The sequence below is a fragment of the Peromyscus leucopus genome, chromosome 18 (assembly GCF_004664715.2).
Source record: "Peromyscus leucopus breed LL Stock chromosome 18, UCI_PerLeu_2.1, whole genome shotgun sequence".
Taxonomy (NCBI): domain Eukaryota; kingdom Metazoa; phylum Chordata; class Mammalia; order Rodentia; family Cricetidae; genus Peromyscus; species Peromyscus leucopus.
This window is the reverse complement of record NC_051078.1, coordinates 26,544,066-26,569,185: the sequence shown is the minus strand read 5'-3', so window position 1 is coordinate 26,569,185 and position 25,120 is coordinate 26,544,066. Positions and strand designations below refer to the sequence as shown.

Sequence of the window (25,120 nt, the reverse complement as noted above, 5' to 3'; positions counted from 1 at the left end):
AACCCAGGCCCACCTTTTTCTAGTTGCAGAGACATGAGCAAACTGATCTTGTACTCTGTCCAGTTTTTCCAACATTGACTTTGACTATGACAGGTGACACAGTGTGTGTGTAATGTCCAAACTACATGCTCACGTAAGTATAGGCACTCAATAAATGCCACAAGTAAATGTAAGTCACCACAAATAATGGCAACATTTCTAAATTATTAAATTACTGGAAAATGCCTTTAATCATTCATAGAATAAGGTAGGTCATCCAGAGAATAGATAGATGGATTCAACATTGTTCACTTTTAAAGTCTGGTTTTCTCATTAAGTATACTTGTGTAATTATTGTTACTTTAAAAAGTTCTTTCTCTTTCCTAGTATGCCTTGCCAGTGTAAAAAAATTAAATTAAATATACCTTTAAACATATCTAAAGAGACTTTCAGTTATGAGAACCAAATTCATTTATACATTTGGCTCCATACATGATGATTTGAAACCATTATGTCATTAAGGTAAAATAATTTGAGTTAATTCATAAAGTTTCTGTGACAATATCTATCACCTACATAGTCCATCTGTTTCTGTAGTTTCAGTTGTGATTTATTACCTCAATGTCATTCTTCTTGCACAAATTATCATAAAATGCAGTTATTGTGACTTTTTTTTTTTTGAAAGACAGGGTCTCAAACAGTCTAGGTAGGCTGGTCTCAAACTTTTAGGATAGCCTTTAACTTCCGCCTCCCTGCCTCTACCTTCTAAGGGGATTTCAACCATGCACCACCATGCCCAATTTTTGTAAGCTTCCAGGGGTTGAAACCAGGGCTTGCAGTATGATGACAACATTCTTCAAACTGAACGACTGTATTAGTTACTTTTCTATTTCTGTAATAAAACACCTAGACCCCAAACCAACATTGAAAAGAGAGTTTATTTTAGCTTATGGTTGCTGAGGGATAAGAGTCCATGATGGCTGAGCAGAGTCTTAGCAACAAACAGCAGCCATGGCCAGAAGAACAGGAAGCTGAGAGCTCACATCCTGAACCAAAAGCACAAAGCAGCCAGAGCAAACTGAAAGCAGAAAGGTTTTTAAATCACATCCTGCCCCAAATGCTTCCTCTATCTCCTAAACCTCCCCCAAACAGTGTTACCAACTAGGAACCGAGTGTTCAAATGCTTGAGACTATAGGCGACAGTTCTAATTTGAGGCACTACATTCAACTCCCTGGCTCTAGTCTTATGGCCATAACATAATGTGAATTTCATAAATTCAACTTCAAATGTTTCCACAGTCTTCTACAGTCTTAGCACTGTCTGAAAAATCTAAAGTCTCTTCCATTAACTCAAGGCAATCTCTTAGTTGTAACCTCTTGTAAAATAAAAATGCAATTTACATACTTCCATCATACCATGGCACAGAATATATATTACCATTCCAAAAAAAGTGGAGTAGGGGCCTATCAAAGAAATACTGGAGTAAAGCAAAACTAGAACCCAGCTAGGCAAAGACCAAATCCTGTAGCTCCATGTCTCATGTCTACTACTTTAATTTCTAAGAGCTAGGTGCTCTTTCCTCCAAGATTTCCTTCCTATAATATGCATCTCGCTCTGGCTGGCTCTGCTCCCTGTATACAGCACTCCTTGGCAGATATCCCACAGCTAACATCTTGGATATTCACTGAAGTCTAGGTTTCATGCATACACTCACACAATGGGCTTTTGCCCTCTCTGGCCCTTCACACAGGAATTCCTCTGTCACATGTTGCATGCTCTTATCAGCTCTCAGAAAACAGGAAGTGAGAATCTATTCTTCCTTTACTCTTGCATCAATCATGACTCTAAAGCCAGCACCACACAGAAAACACTGCTAAGTTTGACTTGGGATGGACTTTGGCCCTCTTGAACCACATTAGCACCAATTTTATTTGCATATTCATGTGTATTATGAACTAATTTAAATTTAACTTCCATTATATAAATCCATAGTTTATTAAAGACTCACAAATCCATAAGTATGTCCTTCTGTTTCTCAATAACTTTAAAGTAATTTATTGTCGAGTCAGGTGCCAGACATATTAGTAGACTCTGGTAATGTAATGCAAAGTAGAGATTGGACTTCTTACCATTCAAAATGAATACTATTATCGCTTTTGAAAGCACAACAAATTAGTGTTTGACTAAAATTCTTATTGATTCTTTCTAGGACTCTTTGAGGTAAATAAAATAAATCTTAAGGAAATCTCATTTTGCTGAACTTTTGTCAATATTGGTCACTCTTGATCCCTCTCACTTAAAAGTTCCTTAGCTATATTATTATTTTGGAAACTCCTCTCCCACAACCTATGAACAGCTCAAAATGCAGAACATGAGTCTGTCCAAATTTTCTACATTACTTAATTCTTGTATATGATTTAATGGTAGGAACTGGCTTAAGCTATTTCTCATGGAAATAAAACCAACAAATACCTACTGCCTGAGAATTGTATGCTTGACACTAGTAGGTGGTAAAAGAGCTGATGAATCATCTTTATCCTTCTGTGTCATGCTTCTTTCAAGAATAAGTTAACCTGTTTTGTTAACTTTTTTCCTTCTCTTTAATTACAAAAGCTTAAATTCAATATACATAAATTTGATAAATACAGAGAAAAATATATTTTGTCTGCATTCTATATTTCCTACCCTTATACTTTGCCAGCTTGTACGCACCCAACTCCTTCTACTTGGAGCTTCTAAGGAGTGCTAGGTATCAAAACCAGCCACCCACCCTTTTCCTCAGCCCGCTTGTCTAGTCTTACTCCCAAATATGCTCACTACCCTCGGGTTATTGACCCTGCATGTTTTCAATAGACCGGGAACTCTCACTTTACATATGATGTTCTTCATCGCAGTGCTGAATCTTAAACTTCCCCTCAGTGTCTGATAACTCCAAATCTGATCGCCAAATTCTGAAATCACTTTTGTGCCTCCTTCAATGGGTCAGCAGAACAAACAAACCGACAGACAATGAGCAAAACAGGACTAGTCACTATTGTTTCTAGCTGATGTCAATCATCATAAGGGAAATAACAATTACTAAGGCAAACAACAACAACCATAATCCAAACATAAACTGAGTAAACCATGATAATGACAACGTCACACAACTTTAAACTTCCTCTCAAGACTGCCAAGCCATTCAGCCATAATCTTCCCATTCTTCTCTCTTCCGCTTCCCTTTATTTTTTTCCTATGCAAAGGATACTCTGTATAAAAGAAGTAAGACGAAACAAACCAGACCTGGGTGCAAGGCCTGTAACTCAGCTACGCAGGACACTAGGTCCCACCACTCCTTGAAGCAGATGGCTTTGTTTATGCCAGCAGATTTCATCAGCTCTGGGGATTCCCTCAGAGCTGTCCGCACTCTTCCTCGGCTGTGTTTCGTGATTAATCACTTCCCTCAGCAGTTTTCTTCCTCTATCGGCAACTGATTTCATTAACCGTGCTACCTTCTCAAATCACCGGACTATCTGCACTTGCCGTGTTTGCATTTTCACATTAAATGAAAACTGTTGATTCATATTCCTTGGCCAATAAAAGTATGTAAAAGATACAAACAGGAAATATTAAGCGCTTTCTCCGGACCAGGTATTTTCTATTTTTCACGAATGATATTTAATGCTTCTGTACTCCATGTGTATACATGGCTTCCTTGAGGATCACCGCTCTGTTAGAACAGAGAATACTGTTGACTCCATGTGATTAATAGACCCTGTCTCTCTCTCTCCCTCTCTCCTTTCTCTCTTTCTCACTCCTCTCTTTTCTCTCTCCCCCTCTCTTTCTCTGTCCTCTCATTTTCTTTCTCTCTCTCATCTCTGTCTCTGTTTCTCTGTCTCTCTGTCTCTCTCACTGACTCTCTGTCTCTGTCACACACACACACACACACACACACACACACACACATACACTGCTCTCCTTAGCCAGCAGAACTAGTGAGTTTACAGCACTTTTGTGGACAATGCTGCCCTCTCATGGCTTCAAATTTTCTCATTGGCAAGTTTTCCGCATCAGATGTGCTGAATATCTCCATTAATATTTATTTTTTCTAGGAAACTCATAGTTTAGATTTGAGCATTGTCTTTAACGGCTAAAAGTTTAAATGATGGTCATAGTCAAGTAACTTGATAGCACATCACCAGCTGAATTAATAAAAACTGGAAAGGCAACAGGATTTTGATCTAAGTTTTAATCTCTAAAAGAAAACCCACGTACAGAGTCTTATATAATTTACTCAGAGATGAAAATGGTGTAAATGCTATGCCATGGACTTAGCAGAAGATAAGTAAAATGTGAGCAGTCAAGAGGGTCCCTCTGGTTTTCTTTCTTTCTCATTTTTAACCTTATTGTCTATGGTGAGGAGAGAGTACAGGTTAGTCATGACAACTATCATCATTAAGTTCTGTATTTAGATTCAGATTTTAAAGTCAAATTGATTTTTTGTCATTAATATATGTTTATGTAAAAATAGCAACACAGAGATTTAAAGTATTCACTCAGTGGTAAAGAGTCTATTGGGATTCTGTAATTGGTTGGTGATTTTCATTTAAAAAGTCACAATTGTAGATGACAGCCTTTACCTAACACATCGTGCCTATTCACCACTGCCATAACATTAAGTTAAAAACGGAGTTATGAAGTTTGACTGTGGGGTTTCCCTTTTCATTCTTGACCCTATCACGCCCCCTTGTGACTGACAAAAAAGAAACTTCCCTTTGGTTTAATTATAGATAGTTGTGACCACAAATTTAAAATCAGTAAGTAAAATAGAAAGAAAGAAAAAGGGACATCTATGCAAGTGTTGCTTGCTGGGTCATTTGCTGAAATGGATTTAATATCTTGACTTATCAAATCTTCCTCATCCAAAACAAATAAGGTTTTGATGATCACCACAGGAAGCAAGACATTTCCAGCAGCAGAATGATAGAAGTTCTGGTGACATCAACTTTTTCTCAGCTCTCTCCAGGAGAGGGGACAGCAAACATGGTGTAATTCTATTCAAGCAAAACTTCTCGGACAGAAATAAGCAGTTACTTGTTGAGTGCTGATTGGGTCAGTTCTCAACTCGTTTTGCCTTTGACCTTGGCTCAGGAGTTTCTATATTTTTGCATTATTCTTAAAACAGCTCCTTTTGAAATTCTTGTGGAGGGACAGAAAAACAGATAAAAACAATAAAGACGTTCTTATCTGCTGTATTGTATCCCACATGCCCAGACTGAGGATCAAAACTCTCTGGGTCTGGAGTTACTATTTCGCTGAAGTAGCCATAACATGGTTTGGTTCACAGCAGATGAACTTCATAGGCGTTTACAAAATGAGTGTACCGCAGGAATAGACACAGCATCGCGTTTACTTAAACTCATTTTAAAATGTTTAAATGTTCAATGTTTTGTATCTGACCAAAAAGGTACAAAATTATATTTATGTCAAAAGATTAGAACATAGAAATAAAAATAACTAATCACATACTAAGACAGAAAAATTACATGTTTAAAAACCCAAAAATGAGTTACCATGAATTTATCAATAGTAACTGATATGACAAGTATTTGATTTATTAGAAATATGAAAGTATTTTTGCTATTTTAATTTAGATTTTTAAACTTATACATGAATATACATAAATCAGAATTCAATAAATATAAAAACAAATAGGTAATTTCTGAGCTACAAGAATAGATTTTCTTCTTGGTTACTTATAACAAAAGTACACATTAGATGAGTCATTATTAAACATTATTACACATTATTAAACCCATGAGATTTAAATTCATGACACTATAGAGAAAGAAGTTAAATGCAATATGTAGATAATTTTAAATAGGTTTGAGAAAAGATATAAAATCATAGCCATTTGCTATTTCTTGCCTGATGTTTTTATATTTAGCCTGGATATCAAAAAGAATCAGAGTGTCCAAAAACAAAAAACAAAGACAAAAAGCGAATGATTTATAGAATAGTTTCAAAGCGGATAGGAAAAAGAAAATAAAAAAGATGCCTTCCAATTTTTACCAAATTCTTCAAAAACCATCAAAAAATAAATTGAATTTCTTTTCTAGGGATCATATGTAAAATCTCTATAGATAAAATCTACCAAACTGATGTATTTAGTTTACTGACTAACCAAGCATTTGGGAGCTCTCAAAGGAATGAGTACATGAAGTGGATGGTTTTTGAATCAACATTCCATGAATTACCAGCTCAGAGACAAATTACAGCTTAATTGCCACAGTGCACAGCACACAGGAAAGTCAATACCAATGTACATGAAACAGGGAATCATTTAAAATAAAAGGGCAAAATAGATCATTAAATGTGATAACATAATTTTCTTTGGAAACCAAGAATTTTGTAGTTACTATCTTAGATGTAGTTATCTATGCATTAACTTCTGTTCACATTAAATATAACACAGAAAACTTAATTTAAAAAATTAATTGTCAGCATCACATACAGCTACCGCTCAAAGGCCATTACTTACCTAATTTTTTCCTTAATTTTTTTGACTTCATTTTCTGTGCTCTCTTTAGCATTTGCTGAGCTGTAGATATATCCTTAAAGCCCCTGTTGAAAAGATAAATTTAAAATATCTAAGGCATATTTAGACATATACATATATGTAAATGTACATGTTTCAGTTCTATCACATTCAACAAATTTGGAATCCCACTTAAGAAAGCCTAACATACTGCAAAGATTAGTTTCTTAAAGATTAATGACTTCTTGAATGCCCCCCTCCAAATATCTGCCTTAGATATCCAGCAGACCTTCAATTTCTTATTTTCTTTAGTGTAAAACAGAGGACTTACCATTCTTCTGAAATTTTTTCTTCTTTTTCAGATTGCAGTAAACTCTTCTTACTGGTGTTTGATTCAGGTGTCCGGGATAAAGTTCTGTTTTCTGATCTGCTAACAGAAATGCATGTTTTTGATCTTTTTTTTTTTTTTTAACAGAATCCACACAAGTACAGCAGCTCTCTTAAAAACTACAAGCTGTTTATGTTGTCTCAAACTTGGAAATAAAATCTATTTAAGCCACAGAGGAGCTTTATCTTGAAAAGTCATAAAAGTCTTCCATTAATTTAAAATGTTTACATTTCAATTACATGGAGCATATTTCAGTTCTTTTGCTGAAAGGACCGTGGCTCTAGGATTTTTATTTTAGTCCTTCTCTCTACCTGTCAGTCCATGAAGATCCCTTTGCACAATGACTGCATTATTTCACCAAAATGTAAGTCGGGTCCTTGCTTTAATGCTTCTTCTACACACAATTTGAACAATAGAATTTCCACATTTAACATTCCATGTGTTTCATCTTCTAATTCAGTCAATTCACATCTGTTTTTATAGATGTCCTACTTTTGTAAGGGATGTGTAACTTCTGTCTTTGCTATTCATAAGTTGGTCCCTGCTTAAAAGAGTCAGTTAGCTTACCTGCTACTTAACTGTGTCTGTTCTGATGAAAACAAATTTTCTTTCTCATTCCATAGCCATGCCTGAGCTGGACGAGTTGGTACAGGAAGTGAAGTTTCATCATGTTTCAAAGCCCGAGAGTTCTTATTCTCAAAATGTAAATAAATGTAAAGTAAATCGAACGATTCCAGCATTTGTGTTGTTACCTAACATGTATAAACCTGAGCAGTCTCAAACGGGACATTTATTACAAAATTAAAATGATAATAAAATGAAATTTCTGGAACACACTTAAATATTCTTTTATTACATGGTGAAGAATATGCTTTTTAGTACAGCTCATGTATAAAAAGTGATTAATTGCAAAGCTTCAAAAAAATCTCAGAAAACAAAAACTTCAAAGATTATCAAATAAATAACAGATATTGCAGTCCCTTGACCTCTGGTTGAAGATCCTCAGCTGCTGCCTCTCGGTGCGTATTTCTGCATTTTTAAAGTGCCGTCAACCAGTAATTTTAGTCTACTGCCAAACATGCAGCTGAGGCACATCATTTTTTTTTCTGGCTACTGTTAAATAAAGTGTTGAAAGAAATCCAAAGTAAAGAAAAAAATAAAGAGCAAATGAAAGAAAAGCTACATGAAAAATTACATCTGGGGATGAGGAGGAAGTCAAAGGCTTCTAAAAGTAATTATGTTTTTCAGGTCAATAAATTGCATTATTAATCACCACAGCATAGCAGAACCGTCAGAAGCCAGCAAAGATGGAGCAGTCAGAAGTGTCCATGACATTTTACCTTTGGCCAGGGCAGCTGGTCGGAGGAAGGCAGTGTTTGTGAAGGGAAGCCGGTGGAATCTAAAACTGGCCAGTCTTTCTCCAAGGCATCCTGCATAAGTAACGGCATCAGAATGGACAAAGTGTAACTCGCAAACCTTTATCAGGTTTCCTTGAAATTGTACAGTGTATCAGAAATATTCACAAATCCATGAGAAAATATAGGAAAGTTTGACTTAATCTTGCAAAAGGCTGTGCCTCTGTCTGGTTAAGTCATACATTATAAAATATTGATGGGGTTTTTCATCAACACATTGGATGCTAAGGAAAGAACTGATATTTGATTGCTCTAAAATTGAGGTAAATATTGTTCTGCATATTTATTCATTACTGACTTTCAGCTAAATCTAGAAATAACTAAGAGGCATCAGTTTTTTAGCTCACTGTCATGCAAATTATATTTTCTACTAAACATTGTTATTTAAACTACAGTACTTTAACACATTAGAATCAGTTTTCCTAGTACTACACATAAGCTAAGGTTTGTCTTAATTTTTTTTTCAAATTTCAGAAGTATTTTGTGTGGACATAAAAGAGAAAATTTTAAGAATGAATAAAAAATGAGTAGTATATAATTTATCATGTAATTATTCTCCAACACAACTCTACAAATGGGAAAAAAATTGGTTAGTTTACACTTGAAGTGTAAAATTTATGCTTTGTAACTCCTTTCTCTTTATCCTGAATCATACTTGTTCCACTTATACAATTCCCAAGTTTGTTCTTTATTCAATGAAGTTATACTAATTATATAAGTGCTATACATTTAAGATACAATTATCTGAATTTTATTTAATTGGGTTATCTTATCAGATATATCTTAAAATAAACTTCTGTGATTCTTTATGAACAGGGGTCACCAAAACACAGATTAGCATTTAGAAAGCTATAAAATAGCCAAACATTTTAAAAATTAGTACGATTATATTCTAAGGGGATATTAACAGAGTTTTACCTTCACACAAATTCAACCTGCCATGGTTTTTGATTGACGACTGAAAGTGTAAGACTAAGACATAGAGATTATCAGTTGACTAGGTAACAACACACTGTTACCTGGGCCTTAGTCTTAGGAAACAGAACCAAGTTCATGGTATTCTGATACCATGTAAGTAGAACAATACCCAGTTAACTATCTTGTGGGAGTTCCTACTATGTATTATTAACATACAAATATCTGTCTTACCATTATATTGAGTTTAATAGTTACAATTGGACAGTGAGGAGTTAAGTTTAATTTTATTGTGGTTATAGCAAGTAACAGTCTACTAAATATTTCTGAAAGGATTTTAACTATTCTCATGACAAAATAATAAATATACTGGTTATTGTATTTTACAATAAAAATAATATTTTGATTCTACCTGAAGACATATTTTAAAGTATTATATTGCAAATAATAAACATACAAATTTTATTTTTCAAATAAAATTATTCAAATGTGAATATTCTCCAATAAAGCATTATTGAGACAGACAGAAAGGGGGCATGAGAGAGAACTCTCACAGACACCTTCAATGTTCTTCTTTCTCATATCTTAGAATGATAAGATAAGAAAATGGCAGCCCAGAAACAATGCTGTTGTTCTGTGGACACAACAATGAGAGGAAACAAGAGTTTGTTCTTCAGACTTTGAAAGAGTTGACACAAAGGGCATTTGCTTTGATATTTCTGGAAAAGTTATGAAAATAAGATATTGCGAATGTTTGCAACATATTTAAGCTGCTAATATTAATCACTTGTTAAATCATGTCAGAAACTCAATAAACTCCCTTTGACTTCTACATTCAGAATGGTTTGTCCAGTTCATGACAGATGATAAAAAAAACTTTGATGACTGCCCTTAAAAAAACAGAACTACAGTTCAACATAAAACTCTTGACAGGACGTAGGCTCCAATTTTTAAATTATTTTCTGAGTGGCAATGTAGACTTATTCAAGGAAAGATCACAGGTTGCTGCACACCAGCTATCATGAAATTAGTAATCCGACTGTAAGGGAAATGGTTCACATGGAAAGATGACAACCAGCAAAAGACACCAGGCCATCTGACTAGTTGCTATGGGAGACCACTGGTGCTGCCAGGCCTGGCATGACTTTATACTAATCTTCTGGTAACTAAAAAGAAAATAACCTGTGCTTTAAACCATCTGTCCAGACATCTCATTTGTTCTGTCCTAGAAGTACTGCACTAGCAGTACTCTTCCACAGAAGTTCTATGTACAGCAGTACTCTAACAACAGTACTCTCCACAGAAGTTCTATGTACAGCAGTACTCCAACAGCAGTACTCTCCACAGAAGTTTTCTATAACAATACTCCAATAGTAGTACTTTCTACAATAGCACTCTTTATAGCATGTTCGGGTGGAAGCTTCATCTCAACTCCCCTCCCCCAGCCCTCTCTCCAATCCCTGCCCTGTCTCAATCACTTCAAACACTGCTCCTCCCCCAGAGATGCTCAAGACCACTCCCACGGGATATTTAAGCTGCATCTCAGGAAACAGACACATGGTTTTTCAGTATCTCTTCCCTCTCTCCTCTATGGGGGCTGGAAAAATCACCCAGGAGGGTTTTATCTATTAAACCTGGGCCTTTCTTTCTTCCTTCCTTCCTTTCTTTCTTTCTTTCTTTCTTTCTTTCTTTCTTTCTTTCTTTCTTTCTTTCTTTCTTTCTTTCTTTCTTCCTTTCTTTCTTTTTTGTTTTGTTTTTTGAGACAGGGTTTCTCTGTGTAGTTTTTGGTGCCTGTCCTGGATCTCACCCTGTAGACCAGGCTGGCCTCGAACTCACAGAGATCTGCCCGGCTCTGCCTCCCGAGTGGCTGGGATTAAAGGTGTGCAGCACCACCGCCCAGATTTTTCTTAATTAGGTGTGATTTGGATTGCTGCGTTGGTGGAGAGAACCTATCAGGGTGCAGAAACTTTTCATAGCAGTTGCTTCTAGAGCAGTACTCTAATAGCAGTACTTCAGTAGTAGTACTAACTACAGCAGTATTCCAATAGCAGTACTCTCTACAGCAGAACCCTCTGGAGCAGTGCTCTCTAGAGAAATACTCAAGATGCAATTCTCTCCACAACAGTATCCCCAAAGCAGGACTCTTTAGCAGGACTCTCTAGCAGTTGTCTCTTTATCCTCTATGGCAGTACTCCAAGTACCCCAATAGCAGTAATTTCTAGATCAGTACTCTTTATAGCTATACTCTCTGTAACAGTACTCTCTAGACCATTTCCCTCTAGAGCAGTACCGTGTAAGAGCAGTTATCTCTAGATCAACACTCTCCAGCGCAGCATTCATTGCCTTATTACATAAATGTAGAATGAGTGTTTTTTTTCTCCTGAAATACGTTACAAAATCTAGAAACAGCATTCATTTCTCAGACTTTGATTTTTATTTCCTTCAATTATGTGTATATGTTGGGAGTGAGGGAAGTTTGTGGCTGCTTCTCAATAAGTGCAGTTCCGATGGATGCCAGAGGAGGGCATCAGATCTCCTGGAGGTTGTGTTTCAGGTGGCTGTGAGCCACAAGATGCTGGAGCTGGGAACTGAATTGGATCCTCTACAAGTGCATGCAGTGCTCTTAGCTGCCCATCCAGCTCTCCAGACCCCAACACATTTTAAACTAATATTTAATTATATAGAAACCTTTGGAAATACTTTTCTTTGCCTGTAAATCTATACAAACTTACACAGAGTTCTAGAACCATTTTAAGCACCACCACCTTTGAAAAATTATCATAAAGTGATAAAGATGGTTATAGTTATCATTTAAATACAACCAGAAATGTTACCAAGAGTGCTATATATGAATGAAAGCTTATTAATATCAAATGTATTGGGTATCACGTAGTACACTGGAGAAAATAAAATTACAATGTGTCAGAAGGAATTTGCCAAGGGTTATAAACATAACTCTACTGTGGAAAATGTATATTAATATATTATGTCTATTATTGAATACTTACAGGAAGTTTAGGTATTGGTTTAAAATACCTTGTCCCAAAACCCTTTAACTTACAGCTGAGATTGTGGAGGGCTTCACAGTTCCTCTTCCTTTATGACTACTATCCTTAATGTTGAAAATTAAGTTCCTTAATATTGAAAATTAGCTTGAAAGTTTGATCAGACTTAAAAATATTTCTATTTGAACAGAGAAGGGATCATCTAATAAAATTAAACTTTCTCTGCCTCTGACTTGCCCTTCCAAACCACAGTAACTTAGAGAACTTCCTGGATTACTCGTAAGGATGCTTCACAGTAAGAGCCTGTTCTCTAGGGGAGCTGATTCACTGATTGGGTCTGTGTTTTCAGTGTACGCTAGACTTGTGAAATTGAAAACTTACCCATTTGTCTTGCAGAAGATGAAACCTCATCTAATGGGCCATTAGGATGCTTGCTTCTAAATATTGACTGCATCATAATTTCAATTCTGTACCACCATTGCTATTTTTCACCACATCAATCAGCTGATATTAGCATATTAATGTGCTAATAGAATGAGGTCTGCATAATATTTCAGGTTCCTGATCATTTAAGTCTGACAGGTATGCACTTTGAATCATATATATCACACTTCAATTTTAAACAGTGTTCTGCCACAGTTGTTCCTGGGAAAGACAAGTATTTCTTTTTCTTAAAAACAAACGCAGGATGATTTGTTTTCTAACTCCATCCATTTCCCAGAGCCAGAAAGACAAACATGATATGCACTCACTTATAAGTGGATATTAGCTGTTAAGTAAAGGACAATAATGCCACAATCCAGACCCAGGGAGGCTAAGTAACAAGGAGAGCTGGTGTGTGTGTGTGTGTGTGTGTGTGTGTGTGTGTGTGTGTGTGTGTGCATGGATCTCCTTTGGAAGGGGAAATAGAATAGAATGGACTAGGAGTGGGTAGAGATATAAACAGGAAGGATCAAGTGGGGGAGGAAGGAATGGAGGGAGAGAGTTTTGGGAGAGCAGATTGGAACTGGGGCACATTTTGGGGAGGGGTTGAAATCCTAGTGCAGTGGAAACTTCCTAGAACCTATAAGGATGATCCTAGCGAGGACTCCTAGTAATAAAGGATACAGAGCCTGAACCAAGTCATCTTCTGTAACTAGGCAAGGCTACCAGTGGTGGAACTGGGACACCAACCAAGTCACAAAATCTTCGACCTACAACCTGTCCTGCCTCCAATATGTGCTGGGACAATGGTGGCTCAGAGCTTGTGGAAATGGTCAATCAATGTCTGTTTTAACTTGAAGGAGCCTATGCTGGACACTGCCTGGATGGCCATGATCTGGATTCTGGATGGCACAGACACCTAGGGTAGAACCTAACACAACTGAAAAAAAGTCAATGAAATGATTCCAAACAATATTCTGCTATAGTCATAGATCAGTGACTATATCAATTGCCATCAAAGAGGCTTCCTCCAGCAGCTGGTGGGAGAAAATGCAGAGACCTGTAACCAAACATTAGGTGGAGCTTGAGGAACCCTGTAGAAGAAGGTGATTGACATGGCTCATAAAATCATTGGCTCATAGGGGCTCACAGAGACTGAAACAACCATCATGGAGTCTGCATGGGTCTGAGCTAGATCCTCTACATTCATGTTATGGTTGTTTAACTTTGCATTCTTTGTGGTACTCCAAACAATGAGAGTGGTGGTGTATCTGACTCTTTTCCTGCTCTTGGGATTCTTTTCCTCCTTCTGGGTTGCCTCATACAGCCTTGATAGGAGGGTCTGTGTCTAGTCTTATTGTAACTTATTATTCTGTGTTCAGTTGCTATCCTAGGGAGGCCTCTTCTTTTCTGAAAGGAAATGGAGGAACTCTGGATCTGGGGGGTGAGGGGAAGAGGGGAGGAGAATTAATAAAACAAAACAAAACAGGTACAGGTCAGCATGACTGACTTATCCACAAGGTACAGCAAGTACCAGTGACTTCCTAGATGTTTAAATTAATCCTGATGAAGTTTTATAAATATGCTCTTGGACTTTGTACATGGACTTAGTGAATGAAAAATTCAAGTATAAATAAATAATAAACTGAAAAGGTAAATTGGTAGTTACCGAAGAGAGATATAATGAATTTGAGTAGGTGAATTGAAAATAACAATTTATTGCCTTTGAAAGCAACACTGTAAATCCTAGGAGGTATAGAAGGGAGAAGGAGCAGTGACCCTTGTTTCTCAAAATGCCCTGTACTTTTCAAGAAAATTCTCCGATGGAATCTACTTAACTGGTGAAAGGCACCTAACATTTAACTTTCTGTGAATCTTCCAGCCCTACCAGTATCTTACAGTTCTGACTTGATGGTGATTTCCCCTAAACTCACTATGAAATCTATCAATACAGAAGTGAAAGTGCGAAAAAAATCATCCCATGAGTCATGTCACATTTCACATTATGCTCCTCTGCGAGATTTTTCCCTCTATCATTCCCAACCATTTTACTGGGTGGACAAATCTTTTGCAGAAGGTGTTTTCATCCCAGCACATTGTGCCCTGAGAATGCACTAGTCTACGTACATGTCACTCGATTAAACTATTCTGAATGAAAATATTAACTTATACTTCCTTATTGTGGGGCAAGGAGTCTATAACAGCTCCATCCACCTGGATTAAGTTCTTAAGCCTATTGGAACGTCAATCTAGAAATTGAAGCACAAAGCCTAGGCTAATGACTATAACCTCAATTAAATACACTTCAAGACAAATTATATGAATTCTGTCCCACTCCTGTCATTCACAATACTCAGAGTGGCCACTGGAGTGTATTGTGAGAAAAAAAAAACAAAAAAACAAAACAAAACCCTGCTTTATAGAGCTAAGGGACTGATATTCTTGGTGGGTAATTATTCATCTCTGTATATTCTACGGTAGCTTCTATTATATGCTCTTCTTGCAGAGATGTTCATAAGCTAACGAACAAGAGAATAAATGGTACTGTTTCTTTGAGGAAGAAAGCAGTGTGTTTGGTGTACAACATAATAAAATAACAATATAATCTAAAGCATAAAAAATATGGCATTCTCTAAGTCAGGATTAGTAGAAGGGTGCTCTTCGGGTATCCCGTATTGAAGTTCTATGTACAGAAACTGTTAACCAATATGAAGTTCTTGCTGCCTACAGTAAAGTTTACTTTCATCTGGAAGTCTTAATTCTTCTAAAAAGCATCCAGAATGTGTGCTTGCACAACTTGTTATATTGTATGTAGGGTAAAACATCACATACCACGAAGTTCTTGGCACTTAATAAATTTGGTTGACTATATTTAAGAAAACAAAAATAGCTGTTGGTTGCTAGTGTCTTTGGTCAACCACTTGCTACACAGCATGACATTTAAGGGACAAAATTATAGCATACTGAAGTAGCTGTCTAATGCCAGGAAATTTGTCAAGCTAGTTCTATATTTTTTTCCTTTGGATAATTAGAATAAAAATATTCAAGTGCACTTCTAAAATGTCCTGAACTTGTGGCCATGGTGTTTTATGTTGCTATCCTGGCACCACCAAGCATGGTGGGTATCATGTTATAAGCATCAAGGAACGGCTTCTTAGAAGAGGGTAAGTTTGAATAGATTTTATGTGATTGTATTATGATATATCTTCAAAGTGCAGAGTCTGATTCAAAAGAAAAAACCCAAACCCTACACTATGAAAAACACACACCTCCATTTAAAAGAAGGTGAACAAAGGGTCTGAGCAGATACACTTCAAAAGAACATACACAAATGATCAAGATGAGTATATTCAGGAGAATACACATTAAAAACACAGTGACATGACATTGCATGCAGGAAAGATGGCCACTACTAAAAAGGTAAACAGTAACAAGAATGCAACAGGATATGAAGAAGAATAAGTTCTTTCACATTATTGGAGGGAAAGTACATTACTGTAATCCATATAAGGAAACAGCATAGAAATCCCTATGAAACTCAAAATAGATCACCTGACCCAACAATTCCTCTACTTGGCATGTACCCCAAAGAAATGAAAACAAAGTGCTAAAGAAAAGTACATGTGCCCCATGTTCATTAAGAAATAGATAAAATAGTCATGATATAAAATCAACTTAAATACCCATCAGTGAGTAGGCAAAGAGAAATTCACTGTCCCTATATGGAGTGGGATGGTATTCAACCAAAGTATCTGATAGAATGTCACTTGCAACAAGACAGAAGAACCTGGAGGGCACTGGGAGAAAACACACTTGTGATTTCACTTATCTATGTGGAATCTAAATGAACTGACTCATAGAGTTAGAGTAGAATGTTGATCCTGATTAGTAAGGACAGTGCTAGTGAGGAGAAAAGAGAGTCTGGTTAATGGACCCGCATTTTAGTTTAGAAGCTTGAGTGGTAGTTTAGGAAATAATGTCCTTGCTATGTAAGTATGAGGATTGATGTTCAAAACCTCAGAGCTCATCTAAATGCCGTGCTTTATGGTTTGTCTGTGATCTCAGCATGCAGAAAGGGAACACCAGGATCTTTGGAGCAAGCTTTCTAACTAGAATAGTCAAGATGGCAAGCTCATGGTTTAGCAAGAAACCTTGCCTCAATACACATGATGGAGAGTGACTATGACAGCACCTGATGTCAACCTGGAGCCTTCACACATTTGCAAAGTTCACTCCCACAATGTGAACATGCATACACATATGAGACAAACATGCATAAGCAATCAATTGGTTTATAAAAAAATTCATCTCATCATCATACATTATGATTATTATTTAACAACATATTGCCCTCTCAAAAAAATTCTGAGCAGATAAAAAAGAGATTACTCCTTAAAAATGAAAGTTTATTTCAGTAGTGCATACATTAATTAGTTAGACTTTGTTATGTCACTATACACATATACATTTTTTAAAACATCATGTTACAAATAATAAATAGATAAGCTTTATTGGCCACTTAAGAACTAAACATGAAATACATGGATTTTTATGGCATGGAAGGAAGAAATTCTGAAAAGAATATTAAAGATTGTAAATCTGTATGAAATGGTTAGATCTCTATTATTTGTATTTCTGGAGTACCTTTTCAACAACAACAACAACAACCAAAAAAGAGAGAAAACAATTGAAGCAAACCTGCACAAGTATTTTCCAAAGCTGTTGAGAGGCATGAACCACAGATTTAAGAAGCCTTGACCTCTGTCAACCCAAAGAGGGAAAATTCAAAGATAATTATGCTCAGGTAAGGCAACAGCAAGAACAGAAACAGAAAACAAACTTAAACTATTTGACAATCTTTCAAGTGTCACCAAAAGTAGAATATGTGTTAAGGAGACACTGTCAGTTAAAGAAAAATATTAAACATGTGGTTATTCAGGAAGAAATGAAGAGAACAGACAAGGCCAAAGATCAAGTAAAAAAAAAAAAAAACTAATAAAATAGGGACAAGAAGAAAAGCAAAGTATTTGATTAATGAAAAAGAAGGAGTTATAGAAAAACTTAAAAACTAAACACAGGATGGAGAGGACAAATGGAAAAACACATAATAGAGAAGCACCAGCCAAAGAAATCTGTGTAGGCATAAACATAGAGCAAATACACTTAAAACAATTAGTTCTGCAGAGAAACTAGAGTAAAAGGGGGAAGTGTATTAGGGATGGCTCTGTGATACAATGATTTAATTATTGTAAATATGTACATTGTAACCAAAGCCTCAAAATAGGAGGCTTGCACTGCCATACAAAAACTGAAAGTTGTCTTTAAAAGCCCATAACCATAAAAGATTTTATTATTATCTCCTCAATAACCCACAGATCACTAGGAGGATCGAAGATTACTTTAAAGCAGAAGACAGTTATTATAAGAAATCAAGATTTTCATAATGATCTGTGCTGGAAGATGGTCCAGTCAGTAAAGTGTTGGCTGTGCATGGATGAAGGAAGACAGGAGTTCCAGTCCCAGCACTGCAGTGGGAGCCGTTCCAGCTTTGACCTGGAAGTACTACCCCCACTGAGGCTTCCGTTACTGTCAGGCCTACAAGTCGGGCCTGAGACAGGAGCCCTGAAGACCCGAGATCCGAATGTGCCGGCTCTCTTGGTTCCTGGATACTGGACGCTGGAGGTAGATGGAGCAGAGTTCTCCAGAGAACACCGCTGGACTGTGCTACACCTTTCCCAGACCCTGTAACCTATCCCTTTACTTATTAGTTACCCCACAAAATAAATCTCTTTTTTTTAACTATGTGAAGTTGCCTTAATACTACAACCAATATAGCACCCAAGGAAAACTATGGCTGTGGCACATTCCTGCAATCTGACTGCTAGTCAGGGTGACAGACCATCCCCAGGGATTTTTAGCCATACTTTCCCATAGGTGAGTTCCAGGCTCAGTCACATCATTGCCTCAAAAAATTCATTTGGAGAGATATACATGATGGCAGCCATAGTAACAGACATCTTCTTGGGTCCTCTACATGTGCCCACAACCACATATACATACATGAAAAAAAGTAGCAATTTACTTATTGTTTAAAGAGTATGTATTTCTTTTTCTTTTTTGAAATATATATATATATATATATATATATATATATATATATATATATCTGGATTTGGGTTTGGGTTTGGGTTTGTGCACCCATATGAATGCAATGTTCTTGGAGGCCAACAGAGGGAGTCAGGTCAGATTCTCTGGAGCTGGTTTAGTGGTTGTAGTTGTGAGTCTACTGTTTGTGAGTACTTGGGAACCCAATGTGGATTTTCTAGAACAATATTAGGTTCTGAACCACTGCCCTATCCCCCCAATTTCTTCTATGTGACATGGAGCATGTCTCCAGACTTTTATAAGCAGTTACCAATCCTAAAATAAAGTCTTTCTTAAAATAGAAAGATAGAAAATAAATTAAAACCAAATATATGAGACCAAAACAGCCTTCAGACCAAAACTTGAAAAAAGCTAGAGAAGAAAGACATTTACAGGCTCAAGAGGTTTTTAAAAACAAGTTTAAAAAAAAACAACTAAACAAAATGTTATATGTCAAAACGAGTAATATGTTCATAACTGCACTATACTAAATTGATTTACTCAAGAAATGCAAAGTTTTGTACTAGGAAGTTAATAATTTATGTGTGAAAACTATTTGATAAAATTAAAAGAACATACATAATCATCATTAGCACCATGACTGCAACCTGTAAATGGTAGGAAAGGTAGCACTTTCCTAATGCACGAAGTTTCTACAGAAGACGAATAGGAGCCATGTTACTTAAAGACTACATATTAAATGTTTCCATCTTGAAACAAAGAAATAGAAAGATGTTTGCTGTGATTACTACGATTCAAATAGCACTGGACATAGAAATCAAGAGAAAAAAGAAAGAAATCCTAAAACATATAAGAATAAAAACAAAAAGAAAGCTTCTTGTTATTTGTAGAGGACATAACCGTACATATAGGGTGTAATCAGACATTTCTCTCTTGCCTTCCTTTACCTAAATATCTAGTAGCCACTTTCCAAATTACCACACAAAGGCTTATATTAATTATAAATGCTCGGTCAATAGCCCAGGCTTATTACTAACTAGCCCTTATATTTTAAGCTAACCCATATTCCTTATTTATGCTCTGCCAAGTTGCAGTACTTTATTTAGCAGGGCATATTTATCTCCTGTTCCCTCTGCATCTGCTGGCAACTCCTGACTCTGCCCATCTCCTTCCAATCATTCTTAGTTTGGTTGCCCCACCTATACTTCTTGTTTGGATATTGGCCAATCTGTGTTTTATTAAACTAATTTGAGTGACAAATCTTTACAGTGTACAAGAGGATTATTCCACAGAAGGGTATTTAGAAATTTTGAGAGACTACCCACTAAAATTGGGAGTAATTTCAGCAAATTGCTAAAAGATGTGAAAAGGAATCCTGTTTACAGAACTGAATTTAATATACAAACACACCAAATACCTAGGAATAAATGTAACCAAACTGCCTAAGAGCTGTAAAGGAAAGCTTTACATGTATCTACTTTAATGTAGATACCTCAAAAATTTGTATTTTTCTGTTGACATTATAATAAGAGAGCAGAACTCAGCATCTCATAAATACATACATATACAGCAGTATTTTCCGTTTTGAATATATTGTTAGTACATTTGATCAATGAAGAATATAGGTTCTGATTCACTCATCATATCTTCAAAAATTGGATAAATTATTTTTGACAACTAGCAGAGATAAATTTACCATGGTTGCTAGACTAGAATGATATCACAATTAAGCAATAAATAGTCTTTGAAAAGCTGTTAACTTATTTTCAAAGTAACTGGAGATTTATTATTAGAAAAATAATACCTTTTTTTCCAATGATAAATAACGAATTCTCACTGATGTGTCACTACGTTCAAATGCAATTGAATTTAACTGATTGAGCAGAGAAAGGACCTAAGACCCTCACTGGGTACATGAAACCACAGGTTAAATCAAGTCCTATATTCACTATTTTCTCCTATATATACACACATTGCTGTGATACAGTTTATTAAATATTTATAAGCATTTCAAAACAATATTGAATAATAAAACAGTACAAGTGTTCTAATAAAATGTCATAAAATTACCAGCACAACCAATTTTTACTTCCAACTGCAAGAGTAAAATAATCTTAATATAAACACGTACGTTATGATTATACAACATTTGGTCTAATAACCAAGACATCCAAGAAGTAGATTGGGAGCAGGTAGGGCACATGCTGTAGATAGCACACAAAAAAAGCAGATGACTCATATCCTGGACAAGATGGTGGGAGATGTCACAACAATACTCAGGACTGTGCACAGTTGATCATTTTGAGTTTTCCATTCAATATTTTCATAGCATGAACAGAAGGGGAGTTTTATATTAACTAAATGTATCACAGTCATGAAATACAAAGACAGAGTTGAGGAATTGTTCTCATCTCAAAGGAGATGAAGGGAAAGATGCCAAGTACTTGCCACCTACAATCCTGGCTTACTACTTCTCAGACTAAAAGTTGGGCATTAGTAGGATAGGTGAAAGTTTAGACAAGGTCAAATGCATCCTAATGTTCTATCAATGTAGTTTCCCCAAACTTTTCATTGTCATTAATGAATAGCATGGCAATAGCCTCCAGAGAATCTGATCCAAGAGGACAAAATGACTTGTAGCCATTCCGTTGCCACTTTATAAACTGTACAAACCAGGAGGACAGATTAAGAAAAGCATAGAAAGTAGCAGTAACACTTATCTTATAATGGTACTAACAACCTTAGAAAGTGTCTCAGAATTCACAAAATGGCCAGCCTATAATAATGGTGACTACCTGCAACATCTACAGCAACCAGCTGAGGAGTCAGTCCTGACACCATCTACAACAGTCTTTTAGGAACAATATTTGCTTGTTATGATTGGCACTTACCTCATCATACTCAAAGTCCTCTAAATCTATTTCTTCGTATTCTTCTCCAGATTCTTCATTCTTGAGAGCGTCCAGGGCCATGGCCAGTTTCTTTCGTAAAATAAAGCCCTTCCAAACTGCCTGAACAAAAATGTGAAGTATGTTATGCAGGGTTACAGATCAAACCCTAAACCAGATTCTCTGTGTTATCCCATTAGGAAGATAAAACATCCTAGAACTTAGTTTAATGGCTCAGTAATCTGTTTCTTGAACTTTATGTGACATGTAAAACTGCAAGATAAATTAAACGACCACATGTGTCTGCATCTCTAGAGACGTCCTTTGTGGTAAGCGGAGAAGTGTCTTTCACACTCCCCTCTACTGCCCATATAGGTCAGCCAATCAATTATCTGACAATTCCTCCAGGACCCATTCTGAACCAAGAAGAAAGGCATTTTCAAAAGGTCAATTTTGCTCATTTCCAAATCATTATGTTTAAAATAAGACAAAGCTCATTTAGAGAAACCCCAGTGTATTTAAATGACCATATTAAGGAGGAAGTATCATGACCCAAAATAAATTAATTTCAGGGAAAATATAAGTTAGCACAGAATAATGCAACTAAAAATAATCCTGGTCCTTAACAATCCTGGAGGGGAGAAGCTCTCCAGCCTATGTCCCCAAGTACAGTAAAAGTCCAGAGAATAGGAGATGTTCCTATATTACAAGAGGGGCCTCTAGGATGCAGGAAGTCTAAACCAACATTGAGGTACTGATTATATTGAAGTGCATAGGAAGGTATGATTGCTATTGAAGTACAAATGTATGTATGATTACTTACATTTAAGAATTAAATACTAATTATTAATTTTTAATTTCATAATTAGTATTTAGCATGCATTGATACATCAACAGAAGCTTGAATTTCCTACCACTTGTAGGGAGGTAGAGACCATAGATCTAGGTGAGGCCCAAGGTTGATGCAGTTTAACAGTGAGTTCCAAGCCCTGTCTCAAAAATTAAGAATAAAAATCTTTAATGCTCTGACCAATCAGCCTTTGAATATGAATTTGAAACCATGTGTATGCTCAAATAATTGTTAAAAACTAAACTATATGAATAGGAAAGAACTAGATAATAAAAAAATATGACTGATCCTCTGTGTATAGTTATACAAGATCTTTAAAGTGATTTTTAAAATGGTTTTATTGATTATAACCTAAAAAAATACACCTCAGATGCAAATTGGACTGTGAGAGGTATTTTAGAACAGTTTCAAGCAACCAGATTTTTTATAGCAATATTATTGATATTTTTGCTACCCTAAGAATCATAATATACAAATTGGCCAGACTATATTTATCAATGGACATCACCCACATCTGCAACAACTGGTCTCAGAAATCAGAGGACATAGAAGAGTCTAGGAAGCTGAATCAGAACCTAAGGAATTGTCCAAGAACCATGGAAAGTTGTCAGTGGATGGGTAACCTCCCTGCTTGTAACCCTATGGAAGCCTAAGTGAAGAGTGATATATATGCTTTGCAAACTAATCAGCTCGCTTCAACCCTAGGCCCCTCGTTCCCCCCCCACACCTTTCCATAGCAGCAGTCACCAGTCAAAGCTTTCCCTGTCCTTCACTAGAAAACACCCACATTCTCTTCTCCATCTTTCAGCCGCTGGGATTGTGGTTCCTACAGGACATTATGAATAAAGCACCTGTGTGAAAGCCCACTGTGTGAGTGTCTTCTTTATTTTCCATTATTTGTGTATAAAAACTCCTGACCTGGCTACACACATACCACACAGGTGAAGAATGAGAGAGAGAGAAAGGGAAAAGGTGAATTAAATATGCCACTGGGACCAGATTTTCTAAAGAAGATAATAGACGCACATACAGAGTGGAATAAATAAAAAATTTTAAGGTCTCAAATGTAATTTTAAATTAACTGAACAGTGTAAAAGGGTCACTATTCTATCATGTGACCCATCATATATAAATATGGAACAGTAAATAAGGATCATTAGTTTTCAAATTTATTAAGTATCTCTCACTTGCCACATACAGATAGTAGATCTTAAAACATGCAGTCAAACCTACATGAATGGATTTTCTATTCTAACAGTGGTAGGGACTGAAAATAGACAAAACAGATAAAGAAAATATGCAGAAGGCTAAAAAATGATATAGTCTAACAATGAGTGGTCAGGGGCAGAGGGGATACTTCAAGACATTTGCATTTTAGAAATAGAATATCCCAAGACTCCATACATTCTCGCACTCTTCTGTAGTCAACTTACCTTGCAATTAAACGGTCAAAAATTTCATCAAGAAGCATCCAAACATAGAAAAGTCCTACCTTGTCTGGCACTATTCGGACAAACACAAACTCAGCTAAATTTGCAATTACTGATAGCAATGTCAGGACACGAGGACCTGGGCAGGACTTTGAAAATGTTGATATAGGCTGACACGGGACATACAGTGTCTCACAATGTCACTTCTGTATCTATAGTTATGGGATTTTTAACAAATGAAGAATCAAGCACTTAATTTTCTTCGTCATGACTTTCTTCTTTTCTCTGACAGACAGTATTAGATGTTTTCTAGTTTTATTCAGCAGTAGAGGCAGAGACTTATGGTTGCTCGAGGTGCTAAGTGGTTATTTAGGGGTATATACTTGAGTCTTTTAATGTTTCCATTCTTATCCCAAAACTTGTGAGACCCTGGCTTCTAGGGATAGGGCCTTACTCTCTGGTCTGGTTGCACTATCAGAAAGACCAATTCTCTATCACTCAATTCATCTACCCATCCACTGTTCACATTGTGATGTGGAAATTGCATTCTTCCTCTCAATACTGAGGCATTCTTCTCAAGCGCTGTCTGTGTTCTACTGCTTTTATCAACATCCTGCTTTCTCCACATGGAAGAAAGTTGTTCTAATCAAATCTCTCCATCAACAGATACAATTTAGTTTCTCCCAACATAACCTTGAAAGTAGTAACAAATAAGTTAGAAATGGACTTGGTGGTATTTGCATGTATCCTTGTAACTAGAAGACTACTACAAGTACATCAGGAATTTAAAGCTAGCTTTGGCTACATGGTGAGATAGAGGCTAGCATCAATACTTTATCTCAAAATACAGGAAAAAAAGTGAAACTTCAGATTCCACTCTCAGACTGACAGACTGACATACATTTTTAGGAAAAGCAGGTGGTATACCTGGAGTGCAAAAGGGACTATATTCTCATTTACTTTTTAAATCCTATTTTTAGTTTTGCAGATTTGTCTTTTACCTAACCTGTGGATTTCTAGTTCAGCTTAGGATTTTAGCCAATTTACACCAAGCTTAAATTTAACCCTGTTGTTTCATTACATTGGCATAGTATTGAACCACTTTAATATGTATGTCTCTACCCATAGTTAATAACCACACAGCCTTTGTCAGAGAAACCTCCCTTTCCAGGGAACTTCAATAAAAATGGAGAGTGTGCATGCA

The 25,120-nt window shown here is 36.2% G+C and overlaps 1 protein-coding gene across 2 annotated transcripts in view; it reads right to left on the bottom strand.

Moving 5' to 3' along the window:
• Lrriq1 (leucine rich repeats and IQ motif containing 1) overlaps positions 1-25,120 on the bottom strand; it is a 183,645-nt gene that overhangs the window by 84,773 nt on the left and 73,752 nt on the right. For both annotated transcript variants that reach the window (XM_037196787.1, XM_037196788.1), the window contains exons 19-23: positions 21,640-21,759; positions 8,226-8,315; positions 7,453-7,580; positions 6,829-6,924; positions 6,501-6,583 (exon numbers count right to left, since the gene is read on the bottom strand). In XM_037196787.1, the coding sequence (XP_037052682.1) occupies positions 6,501-6,583; positions 6,829-6,924; positions 7,453-7,580; positions 8,226-8,315; positions 21,640-21,759 (517 nt within the window). The remainder of the gene's footprint in view (positions 1-6,500; positions 6,584-6,828; positions 6,925-7,452; positions 7,581-8,225; positions 8,316-21,639; positions 21,760-25,120) is intronic.